Source organism: Ostrinia nubilalis, chromosome 23 (assembly GCF_963855985.1).
Source record: "Ostrinia nubilalis chromosome 23, ilOstNubi1.1, whole genome shotgun sequence".
Classification (NCBI taxonomy): Eukaryota; Metazoa; Arthropoda; class Insecta; order Lepidoptera; family Crambidae; genus Ostrinia; species Ostrinia nubilalis.
In genome coordinates this window covers 10417127-10430875 of record NC_087110.1, presented here as the reverse complement: position 1 = coordinate 10430875, position 13749 = coordinate 10417127, and the positions used below count along the sequence as shown (strand labels likewise).

At 36.9% G+C, this 13749-nt stretch overlaps 1 protein-coding gene across 2 annotated transcripts in view; it reads right to left on the bottom strand.

The window, feature by feature from the left end:
* The window catches only part of LOC135083498 (electron transfer flavoprotein beta subunit lysine methyltransferase-like), a 37959-nt gene that overhangs the window by 3744 nt on the left and 20466 nt on the right, over positions 1-13749 (bottom strand). For both annotated transcript variants that reach the window (XM_063978262.1, XM_063978263.1), the window contains exon 2: positions 5727-5919. In XM_063978262.1, the coding sequence (XP_063834332.1) occupies positions 5727-5919 (193 nt within the window). The remainder of the gene's footprint in view (positions 1-5726; positions 5920-13749) is intronic.

Sequence of the window (13749 nt, the reverse complement as noted above, 5' to 3'; positions counted from 1 at the left end):
TATTCCATAATTATTTTTTGAGACAAATCTATACTTCTATACTTATAATAATATTATAAATGCGAAAGTAACTCTGTCTGTCTGTCTGTCTCTGTCTTGCTTTCACGCCTAAACCACTGAACCGATTTTGATGAAATTTGACACAGAGATAGCTTGAGTCCCGGGAAAGGACATAGAATAGTTTTTATCCCGGTTTTTGAAACAGGGACGCGCGCGATAAAGTTTTTCTGTGACAGACAAAATTCCACGCGGGCGAAGCCGCGGGCGGAAAGCTAGTATTAAATAAAATAACTACTATTAACTACAAAAATAACATAACTTACAAAATTAAATCAAAGCGCAAGATATAGATAGAAAATAGCTATCAATGTATTTATTACATAATGTGATGTAATATAATACAATGATGATTAAGGATTATGCAATAACTAATAGGTGCATGTAGCAGGTTTTACACAAACAAAACAAAGTTGGTAGCCAAATAAACGAGCAAGACTGTAGAAAAAACACAATAACAAGTTAATGAAATAAGAAAGACATTTATGTAAATGCAAATACAAAATTTATTTATTCAGTAGGTACCTACCAGGTTTGAATTTTGGACAAGGTTTCTATTGGAGTTTTCTTTTAAGTGAACTCTACATATAATCCGGGCCCTTTCAAGGCGAGAGTGAATCTACAGGCACTTACAGGGCAGATGTTATTATAATGTACCATCCTAAACTGCATCTCACTTAACATCAGCAGGTGCGATTGCGGTCAAATACCTGCCTTGTCTTACATCAAAAAAGTAAGTTTGATGAAAGATGCTATAAACGTTATAGCATCGCTGGGAATGGAAAGCCAGTCTGATCACTCAGCATATTTGTTTCAGAGAATCCGTGGCAGTCTGAGAACTGAAATGGAAAATGGCTGAAATATAGTTTTAGTTGGAACAAGAAGTTAACTGCAATAATTTTCGATCGGTCTGGTTTCCAGAAACGCTTGTTAGGAGTCTAGGCTTTTATCGGAATTTATTTCGTGAAATGAGTTTATGCCTTTTCGTGGAATTTTCACTTGATTGCTCTTTTTACGATATTGGCGTATCTAGTATCGTAAAAGCAGCAATCATGCTAAATTTTAATTAATTAGGCAGCCCGTGAGGATTGTATGGGTTCAATGAATGAATTTGTTTTTGTAATCCAGTGTTAAATTCTGCGAATTATCAGGTTTATACAGAAATTGGAATGGTAATTGGAAATTTTTATCTTTGTATTAAGTAAAAATAAAATAATTGAGTTAGTGGTCCATAATAGAAAATGTTGTTGGTATTAATTTCTGGTTTAAAATTTAATAACTCTTTATTTTTAAACTACTTTAAAAAGGAGACATTAGTGTTTTCTTTTATTCGGTTTTCTTAACTGAGAATTTTTACTTTTTCTGTTTTTTTTTAAGAGTTTTTTTTAACAATTTTATTCCTACTATAAGTATTTCAACCTATTCTCTAAACCAGTATTTTTTTTTACAATATTCACTGATCTGCTGCATCAAATAACAACAGTAGGGCTGTATAGGTCGTTGGACCGGTAGCCTTGAGTCTTCTGGGTCACAAGTTCACACCCCGGCCTCGACACGGCTCAAGGCCGGTACACTCAGCCTACTAGTGGTTACTGTCTTAATCATTTACAAACTGTTATGCTATGACAAAATTAATGGATTGGTAGAAAAATGTAATACCCATCAATCATAGTAAAGGAAATGGAATAAATAATTTATGAACTAGGCAACCACTTTCATGTAACCAATGACACATAGAGCAGTTGTACTTTCAACAATGTTTTTTTCTTAATTTATAGTTTAGCACCATTCAACTCAAAACTTTATTGCAAAGTTTTTTTGACAATATTAAATGATATTTTGTGCCCGCTGATGTAGAGCCATACGAAAAGGACTTTCAGTTTTCCCGTATTTTTTTGGGAAAAACTGTTCATAAGTTTCTTCTTCGCGACTCTATTGTTCTTCTTTTTCCACCGGCTTCATGTTTCAATTATTAATTCGTATTAAGTGTAGGTACAATAAAATTAGCAAGATCATATAAACAAGGAACGAATTATCTACCAACTTGCATTTTCATGAAATGAACTTTACGTCTCCGTGTAAAAATTAAGTTAAACAGCTTTGTGAGAGCTTATTCACCATGTCCTTGACCATAATCTACGAGACTGAGTCATCCTTGTTTTCCCGGGTGATCCCAAAAGTCTCATTCAACTAAACATCCTTAGAAGAAAGTAGGTTGTATTTCTCCGAAATCGATGACTCACTCTGCAGGCATCCCCTGAAACATTCCTGAGTGACTCAGACATTGCTATCCTTGTCTCTCCCTAGCAGTTTGTATGCCCTCTCTTTTGTTGATAAGGTACGGTAGCAAGGACTCTACCTGTCCCTTTTTAGAGTATGCAAAGGAATGTGTTTTATCCTGCTTTCACGTGATATGGCCAGAATTTCAAAGTAGTTTACGATTATGAGACGTATTCATAATCCGTGACAGTTTTCGGGTCGTTATAGCAGCGGGAAAGAAAAGATTTAAATGGAAATGGTAATCAAGCAACCATTTTATTTGTTTACGTTTTGTTGGTACTTGCAAATTAGCAGTATCTAGGTATCCTATTAATTACACACTTTTTTATAAAAAATATTTACAAGATTTATAAAATGACATTATTGCGACTCCCGTAGCGAAAACTCGTTTCTGCGATGTTCAAAACTGCAACGCACATTATGGCGTGACGACTGACGAGTGAGCTTTTGAGAAAAACATTAGAGTAAGAAAGACATCAGTTTTTCCAAAATAAAGAGTTAAGTATAATAATTTGAAAACAGTTGACCTTTTAAATATTCTTACTCATTTCTTATTCTGAATACACTAAACGAGAAAATATTCATTGTGTTCATTCACAAAAAAAAAAGATGTCAATTGCAAACGGATATTAGGTATTGTGGATTTTCCAAAATATTTACGAGTTCTCCGAAAAATATTATTTCAACGTCTCATGCATTGTTTGTAAATTAACTATGGTTTTCGTTCGATGAATATTCAAAACGCGGCTCGGGTTGTCAATATTGCCACAGAAGAATGACTCACCAAAGCTTGTGTTATGTTGGTATAATTTTCTTACACCTTATTTTATTTTGTTGACATAATAAGGCCTATTGTGCAGTTTGAGACAAATTATTTTACAAGATGCAAAATTCGAAGCTAGAAGAGCACCTGTTTTTTGTTGAAGTGCTGGAATCTCGTAGTTGATTTAATGAGAATTAGCTATCTGGTTTTAGTCATCAACTGGCCAAAAAGAAAGTTTCTACTCGTAATGCTAAATTAAAACAATAAATCGGGCAATGGTCATATTCATGTGCGTTGGTTCTTAGAGGAGTTTTACCAAAATGTCCTATTTTCAAGAGAGCTATTTATTTATTTATTTATTTATTTATTTATTTATTGATAAAGGTACACCAACAGCAATACACATTTAAGACATTCACAGTATACAACACATACATTTAGGTTAAATAGATGGAGCAACTTTGAATCTAACAACTAACAGTTGATTTTATTTCTCAACTAGCTTTCCGCCCGCGGCTTCGCCCGCGTGGAATTTTGTCTGTCACAGAAAAACTTTATCGCGCGCGTCCCTGTTTCAAAAACCGGGATAAAAACTATCCTATGTTCTTTCCCGGGACTCAAACTATCTCTATGCCAAATTTCATCAAAATCGGTTGCGAGGTTTAAGCGGGAAAGCGTAACAGACAGACAGACAGACAGACAGACAGACAGACAGAGTTACTTTCGCATTTATAATATTAGTTGGGATTTCATTTGATACCAGCTGTAACCTGCTAGTAAGTTTCTTGCGCTGCTTCTTCTCAGCACTGGCCCATTGACTGTCACGAAACAGTGGTAGGGTTAATTCTGGGACGTGTAAAGTTGCATTTTAAAAGCCTATTTGCAAAAATAAAGAGTTTTTTCAAGAGTTTTTTAACCCATGCACCGCTTGTCTTATTTTCCTCCCATACAAATTAAATATTAATTATGTTTCTAATTCGCAATAGATATTCCATTCCTCGTATTTCGCTACTCGTTGCGACCCAGACGTTTTCCTCATGCATGAATATTTATAACAACATCGAGGATAGTTATTTTAGAATAATTCTATACTTCCGCAAATAATAAAACAAACCCAACTAAACAATTTTCCTTAACCTTATGTTGTGTGTAAACAAACTCAAACTCCTGAATATGGACATGGTTTTCCCGACTGTTAATAAATCCTTCATCTAAATAAAACCTTTTTATCAATAGACAAAGGCTTCCACAACGACCAGTCCTGGGCAACGCATTCGGGATCCAGGTGCTTTTTTTTTCGTCAGTAAATGCATGAAATTGCATACCCACTGGCCCGGGGGAACTAGTGGGTTATGTGAGGCTCTCCCTGCCAGATGGGCAGGGCCTACTCACTAAAACCTGACGTCCAACCCAAAGTCTTTGGGTCGGAACTGCGAGTCATTGTCCGAGCTAGACGGCCTAGACATTCTTTCGCGGCTCCGCCCCAGACTGTTTCTCGCTCCGTTTGAGCAAGCGACGACTGGCTTCATGTGCTTCAGGGGAGTAATACCAGGTAGTACCTCCCCTGTTCTTCACTAACGGTGCGCGTGAACACATCGGGCCATGGCTGTTTCAGCGACTATCTATTTAGGATCCAAGTGCTTCCCGCAACCTTTACTAAATCATCGCGTGATGTGAATGTGATGTTCGAATAATTTGTCCCTAGGTATAACCTAAGTCGCATTTTGCAAACATCTAAGGGACGGAAAGTGGTTCTATTTTACTCTATCAGTAAAAAGTGTAGGCAGGTCTCCACTAGGTGAACCGACGATCTGGTGAATATCGCGGAAACCTAGATGCGGGTAGCGCAGGACCGCTCATTGTGGAAATCCTTGGGAAAGGCCTTTGTCTAGCAGTGCAGTGTACCTACGTCATTTGACACAAAGTTTCTCTTAACAGCTAACAATAATACTAAAATCAAAAATAGGTAAAAGCTAAAACTATCCCAAGGTAGTGAAAACTTCAAGGGTACTTCAATGATGCATTAACAAAATATACCACAAAGCCAGAAAGTATCTAACTAATATTATTTTTTTTTTTTTTTTTTTTTCCCTTTTTATATCTGCAATCGACTTAGGTCATAATCAGATGTTTTGTCTTGCTTTTTTGTTTGTGTTCATGAGGAGGGGTATTCCAGTAAATTCTCTCCCTCGGTTTTTACTAATTCACGTAGCAATCTAGTCCAGCCTTCCAATATTCAGTCCAAGCCACTAGCATCTTTGGTCCAACTGTAATATTTGCCATCTTTTCAGTCTTGTGGTGGTCTTGTGGGTTTGTTCCACAATTTCTCTAGCAAGTTGGTTTGTGTGATGTTTTAGCCTTTCCTTATATTTGGTACAGTATTTGCTCACCTCCTCCCTGACTGTCGGCATCTCCGAACTAATATTATAAATGCGAATGTTTGTGTGGATGTCTGGATGTTTGGATGTTTGTTACTCTTTCACGCATTTTGTTTATAACCCAGAATAACATATAGGCTATAATTTATGACGATCTGTGACAAACGAAATTTCACGCGGGTGAAGCCGCGGGCAAAAGCTAGTTATCCCATAATTCCAACCCCATAATAAATGTAACCAAATCTCACCTTGCAGTGGCCTGTCCCCCTGGCCAATAGAAGGCCCAAAAGGGATCCTTGAAGGGGATCTCGTCCTCTTTCGCCCGCCAGAGGGGACATTCTGGAGTGACCAGTCGGAGGACCAGCTCTGGGGTCAGGTGGCGCCGGGAGGGGACCGTGTGCTTTACAATGAGGGATGCTAAGTCCTTTAGCATTGTGGTATCTGGAATAGGAAGAATTTTTAAACATAATAGGCTTTAATAATATTTAGTCATAATCATAATTATCATATCATAATCATTTATTTGCAATTAAACATGGTATATATTAAAGATGTTAGGTACAGACAGTGAGAACTATACATGTTTAGCTAAAATTACTAGCATGCAAAAGTTAAATTAGAAACACCACAATATTAGCGACGATTCTAAAGAAGAACAAAAGTACAGCAAGTCAAAGAACTCTTTTGAATCGTAAAGTGTCAGTGATAGCAACCATTTACTCAAATGTTTCTTAAAATTACAAATGCTTTTGTCCTAAATTCTTTGGGTATTTTATTATACATTTTAATACACATGATTTAACAGCTATTTTTGTACTGCACTGTTTTTGGGGTGACCTGAAGTACCAACCTGTTTGCGTCTCTACTATTTCTTGGATAGTAATCACATGCCCGTTTAAATAAGTGCTTATTCTGCATAACAAATACACATGTGTCAAATATGTAAAGAGAAGTCAGAGTTAGTCATCTGAATAAAGTCGGTATCATCATCATCAGGATATTTAGTCTCCATTGCCTACACGATGACCAGTTAGCTATCCCCCGAGACTGCTCAACCTTGGGTTTCATTGGAGGTCAAGCTTTAGATCCTATCTACAGGGTGGAAACGATAACGAAAGTTCTTCACGAGCTCTATCAAACGGTAACGGTAACTCAAATCAAATCAAATCAAATCAAATCAAATCAAATCAAATCAAAAAATATTTATTACCCTTCACAATTCAGGTACCAAGGATTTCTAACCTAAAGTGCGAGGGACTGGTGCCTGAAATAGGTTTCAGAAAAGAAACCTGTGCTACGGGTCACCAGGCCTCACCCCCGGAACGAATGGCGTTTAATAGCTTAGACTGAAGTGTGAATGTGTGTCGTGTGTATGATGAGTGTGAGCGTATAGGTTGTGTGTAGATGTACAAAAGAAGACTAATACCGTTTGATAGAGCTCGTGAAGAACTTTCAGGATCAGTAAGCTTTTCGATATCCTGTATAGTTTAGAAATGATCGAGTGAACTTATCGTTTCCACCGTGTATACCGGAGATGCAGGTGTGGGGTGGGATTAGTCCCGTACATGTTGGATCTAATGGACGGATTAAATCCATAATTATAATAATAAAGCCACCATCGTAGTCGTTTAAGTTAGTAAAGTCACTTAAAACATCCATAAAATCTATTTAGAAATAGGATAATGTGAAAATATTCCAGAAGAAGGAACTACGTAGGAGCCAGTCTGTTTGAATGACAAGAAAGAAAGTTATATTTTATCAGACAGATCACCATGGAATTCAAAATATTAGCATAAGACAAGGTATCTTATCGATGGTAAGACTGGAAGGAAACCACCAATGAGAGGCTTTGTGTCTTAGACACGCCTTCATTTAGTTGTCTGAAGGGTAGATGGATGACTTTGTTATTGATTAGTTGAAGAATGACGTCTTTTTTGGGTTGGTTTATAAAAAACGTCAAAGGAAACGGTCATGTGATGATGTCGTAATGGAAAGTATACTCAAGGAGTCAGAGGAAATAGAGGAAAAAGCTGTTTGTTTAGCTATTATATCATTTTGGAAGTCCTCCCATGGCAGTCTGGACGTAGGACCATATGTAGGACTGCATGACATAGGTATGACGTGTCACGTGTGTCGTAAACCTGAAGTAGGTACTTAAGAAGCAGACAGTGGATATTTATTCCAAAATCCTGCTGGTGTATGCCAAAAAGCACCTTGAGTGAGAAGGCGTTTCACATCTGGTTTCATTCCAAAGAGGACTGTCACTTGTCATATAGCCATATTAGCCATAGGTCAGCAGGAAACTTTTCTAGAATTAGATATGCTATTCAGGAACTCAATTACGTCAACATCATTATTTCAGCTACATAAATTCCATACGAAAGGAGCTGCGAGCGACTGAATTAACTTTTTACCTACTCCCAACTTATTTATAGTTAGGTAAGGTATATTCTTCTTCTTCTTCGCTACGCTATTACAGATACACTTTTGCCAGAGTGTCCGTGATCGTCACACCTGGTTTGGTGGCAAGCCTCACAATCCGTCGCCATTCCTCCCGCACTGCAGCGTTTCTTGTGCACTCGTAGAGTGGACCATTGAGTGCGGTTTTGACCTGGTCAGTCCAGCGCATGGGCGACCTACCACGCGCTCTTGTGCCCTCAATCTTCCCCTGCACGACATACCTACATTAGGTAGGTATAACTGTCCGTAAACCGACAGATTAAACTAGTGTAAAGCCATGTTAGTGCTAAAAATATAAGCTTCAGACACTTACAAGATCTACGTGACTGGAGAGACATATATTGTTTTCTGTCTACGTCACAGCGCATCGCTGAAAAAAGGCGTGTGCAATAACGTGATTGAGACTGAACGATCGTGACAAGTGACATGCATAGAGGTCAGGCGCACGCGTCGGCTAACACGTGAAGAAACATAACAGTTACTGAAAATAATGGTATTCACGACTAAAACAATGGTAAAAGTCTAAAATTAGTCACGGACACGTTTATGCAGTTTGGTAAGCAAAGCAGATGCAGAATGGGATCAAGGGTTGGATGATCATTGATTTCAGGTCCAGGGGCTTGGAAGTTCAAATAATCCTCTTTCAAAAGCCCTTAGTCCCCGTTTCAGTAGTGTACGGAGGAACAAACTCGCATCAATATTTATAATAATTTACTGTAAACCCTTGAAACAGAGGCTGATATAGATGTCTAAAGTTTCTCACCCTGCTTCTTATCAGCCCCAACCACTGACCACCAATAACCTACAACTACCCGTTAGAGTATTTGCCTATTTAAATCAGCCGATAGGACAACAGTATTTACAAGTTATTTACCTCTTCAGACTTCAACACGTGCGGTTTCTTTATTTAGTCGTTCTGCATGTTATTTTTGGTCATACATGTATTGTTTTACGCGTTAAACGACCGTAGTATCGCTGTATTGATTTATTGCGGCTTTCAAATAAAAACAATTTGTTATCGAGCATCTAACACGTCAGAACGACTCATGCGCATTGTTTTGTTTTTGACAAGCTAGTTTACATCTACGTAATTATGTCACAGTGTCAAATAACATAATTTAAAACCATGTGCGTAAAACGTTACTGATTTGACAAATATTTTTACTTTGCAATGTTTGGTTCAAAAAATGTTAGAAAAGAAATTAACTTTATAGCAATTTTATTAATTAAAAACGTCAATTAAGTGTTTTTGAGATAATGACAGGTCTTTATTTAAATACAGTTTGATCACTCACAGAATAAATACTGGTTTGGCTAAAATCAGAACCAGTTGTGTCACCGTGGCAAGGCAATACTCTTCAAAAATACAGTGACGCAGCTTGAATCAACCCAAAAAATATTCAAAGCTTTCAAGCTTTTAGCTTAGTATCTGTTTACCTACCTACCTTGAAACTTGAAGCACATAATAAATAGGTTGTCCAGAAAAAATGTCATGTCATGTCTGTCTTGAAGTCATAAGATTAAGAACCTAGATCATTAAGATGCCCGTGTAGCCTGGCGGTTCATAAACATAAGGAAAACGCCTAAATATTTAATTTGTGTCACGGCCTAATAAAAATAAAATCCCGCCAACGTATTTTTCCTTCAACAAACAAAAGTCAAAATATTCCCTCCTTTGCTTTTCCACGTATTATTTTCCTAAACTTGTGACGTCGGACGTCTGTGAACGTCATTGACCCATAAAAGTATAATTTCATTCAATTTTAAGTCCAGCCTCTTTGAAAATACAGTCCAATTCAGATTGTCGTCTCGCTGCTCGGACTATGAATGAACTGGTTGTAATATAAATGGACGCTTGCGCATGTGTAAATTAGACGTTCGCAACTTACTTATTGTAAAATCGTAAAACCCAGATTACCCACAGTGATAATAATCACCTATAATGTAACATGAATGATGAAAATGATCAACAAACAGTATTCTAATGTATTATTCTTAGTTGCATTGACCGAGATTTGGTTTATCCTTCCTTAAAAATTACAAATTGAATTCAATTTTAAAGTCAAACGACTTCTTAAAAGTTACTAGAAATATTGGTTTGGGAGTTAGAGGTAAGATAGCAGTACCTCTGTGGTTGAGGATTCCGGATGAAGCTCGCTTCCTTCGGTTTCCTTCGGCCTGATCATCACTTACCATCAGGTGAGATGAAAGCCAAAAATTTACCCGTTGTGGATAAAAACAAAAGTGTGCTATTTTGTATTTCAAAGCCGAAGATTTTTTACGAATTTTAGCAACTATAAAGCTGATGACTGTGATGAAGATGACGAAAATAAACAACGAACTAAACCAGTTTCACTCTACATCAATCCTCCCCCCTCACAAATTACAATAGCAACCGGTTACTTCTCTGACGCACGTGGTTTCGCTATAATCAAACATGCTGCAGAAATCAGAACTTTATCATCATCAGAATAGAAGTGACATTGATAAAGAACTTTAGTTGCCAAGGAAAAGTGCAGAATTTTAAGGAGGCGCGTGCGCACGAGATTGTAAAGCCCAATGTTTTGCTTTGACACAGTTATGTGGAATGGAACCGGTTGAACTTTGGTTTACCTTTCTGCAAGATTGTTGGACTTTTTCCTTGTCACTCGCGTAACACGATGGATAAACAACATTGATTTGAATTCCATGATAATTATAGTATTTAGCTGCACTAATCGTAGTACAATGGTCCTCAAAAGATTTATACTATTGTGATAAGTGAGGTAGGTCAATAGTAGATTAGCTCAAGCTATAAATTTTAACACAAGATAGACTGATCACGTCGTTATGGAAATCCTTGGGGGAGGCCTTTGTCCAGCAGTGGACGTCATTTGGCTGAAACGAACGAAGACATCAGTCTCTTCTTTTTGGCACGAGATAATTTATGTTTAATGTAATGTTGTGTGTTTAATGTATTTTTTTATGTTTTCTCTTCTTTTATTTCTTCATTTTCATTTGTGTTTTCGTGTCAAATAAAGGTTTTTCTATATTTCTATTAGATATATTTCTTCGTTCATCAGTGTATCAACACAATACTGAAATCAAAAGTAAGGAAGTGCTAAAAGTATCCCAAGATGTAGAAAACTACGAGATAAGAAACGTCAATGATGCATTAACAAAATAAACAATTTTTCGACCATGAACTATTTGACAGCAATGGATGAAATCTAAAAATAGACAAAATTGATGTTGTGAAAAGAAGTTTTGCAACGCCTTGCTTGTGCGCAAGTCCGGCTTCAATTGGGGATATACGCGTTGCAATACCGAGCCGGAGATAGCTAGACGATAGTGGTTTAAGTCCGGGTTAAAACAACCAGAAATGTTAGTACCGGGACACAGTTGTTGCTCAAGACATCTTTGACTTTGGTAAGGTAATCAATTGCTTCTCTTCGCTTCCTTGTCTTGAATTTTTAGGTATTTTTACTCCAGATCTTGTCTGCATTTTCTTTACTCAGTTTTCTAAGTAAGACCTGATAGAACTGCCCATGTTCCTTGTCCAAGAAAGCCATCTATGGAACTACTCAATGTCATTTCCCTACATTGAGATCTTATGGCTAAGCTGTAGATCCTAGTCCTATAAACTATTTAAGACTTGCAGTAGACACAAGATCACAAAATTCTTAGTAATTTGTGATAAGATCAACAGGAGATGAATATTCTATTCGTCCAAAGCTTCTTCAGTCTTCATCTATTTAATTTTGTCTTTTAAAGGTAGTGAAGTGAAAATTATTGTGCAAAACCAAATTCCCATTATCTGGTATCTGTTATCAATATCGGACACCCCAGCATTAGTTCTTTGTCTTTCCATTTCTCAATTGTCTATTTCCTCAACGCCTGTCTGCAATTACTGCGCATTACCAATTTATCATTTCTGGGTAATCTGCTATCGAGACCAGGCGTCAAAACAGCCCCAGCATCACCGCAGCATGTGATCTGCGAAGTAGGAGGCACGGTAGGTGCCACATGGCCGGCGCTGACATCGGCGACTGGCACCGGTCTACACTGCTGATAACATATCAAAAAGCTATGTTTTGTGTTCCCGTTGGACTTGACGCGATTAGTGTTATCTTGTTATGACGAGTCTGGGACTGAAGCAACTATAGCAATGATGCTAGACTAGACTATTAGGGCTGGTTCAAACGGAGACTTCCCGTATTTGGCAGGAACTGTTTTCTGTAGGATCCCGTTTAGTAGTAGTAGGTATACGTGTTTTAATATCAACGTTCATAAGAACATCCCGTTTGCAATGTCCCGCAAAAACCGTTTTTTTTTTGTTTTGGTTGGGTTGTTTGTTGGTTGGTTGTTTGGTTGGTTGGTTTGATTTTGTGATTAGAATTTCAAACATACATTACAGTCCAAATTTTGCGGGATCCTGCAGAATTGAACCCTGCAAAACTGGTTGCCGTGGGAACGAGCTCTAATGAAGCAGCCATGTAATGATGTTACTGCTATGATGTAACAAGCAACTCAAGCAAGCTGAATTCAACGGCGCTGCAAAGATTAATTAAATTAATTATTTTTTTATAAATTCTTCCCCTCTCTTAGAATGCCGTGCCCGACAGGGTCCATAATTGTATCTTAGAATAAAACCATAACACCATAGCACCTCTGTAACATTATGGATGCAATAAATTATTGAGTAAAGAATGGGCAGAGCACATAGCACGCAGAACTGACGGCCAATGGGGCTGGGGCAGCAAAGTTCTGGAATGGAGGCCACCTTCCTGCAAGCACAGTGTAGGATATCCACCCAAAAGGTAGACAGCCTAGACGACCTCTTAATATAACATTCGCACCTAATCAAAGTTCAGAATAACATGTTTTTGATGTTCACTATCTGCAATCGATACAGACCACTAGCAACGCAGATTAGATAGATAAATTATAAAAGTTGGTTCCACTAGTCTCTCTATTAATCTATATCGCTTGTCTACTCCTATCAGAAGGCAATAATCATAAATAAATACTTTAAGGCAAAACAATCTAATAGCTTAACTTTATTGAATAGGTACAAGGTATTGATATCATTCAAGAAAGATTTAACAGAAATAACCAAAAATAGCAGCTAAGTTCGGATACTGGAAGATTTAGTTTCCACAAAGAATACAGAAGAAGAGAACTACAATTTCGACATAACAAATTTTCTTTAAGTAGACAAGTTAGATATTAATGTTTTCAAATAATATGCCACACAAATTAGCACAATAAGTAGGTATTCGCATTACAATTACAATACAATACTCGTAGGTACGTTTATTTATTTTCGCACGTGGATTCTGACCCCCTAACCTAAAAAATATTTAACAACTTCTGAAATTATTGTGAAATGATTCAAGCAACCAACCTACCTACTTGTTTATCTTAACTGTATATTTAAATGTAAATATTGATAAACGGATCAATGTCGATGATCGGATTAATAATAATCCATTGATCGATAAATGATAAATAGAAAATATTGGCATAACAGTTTCTTCACGATTACTGGTAATTTGATAAATAATACGATTAAAATGATAGAAAGATACGAAAAGATAGATTAAAATAATACTAATCATGCACACATGCCAAAAGAGTTATTTACGAGTCACTGTTATTTGCAAAAGTTTATTTGCCAAGTCATAACAAATAACAAGTTATGTACCAAGTAAATCATGTTTTGCATGATGAAATGTTGTAAATTATTATGTTCTGTTTCAAATACTATGTAAATACAACTACCCATATCAGCACATTATAAAACGTCTATAAATAAATATAAAAACAAAG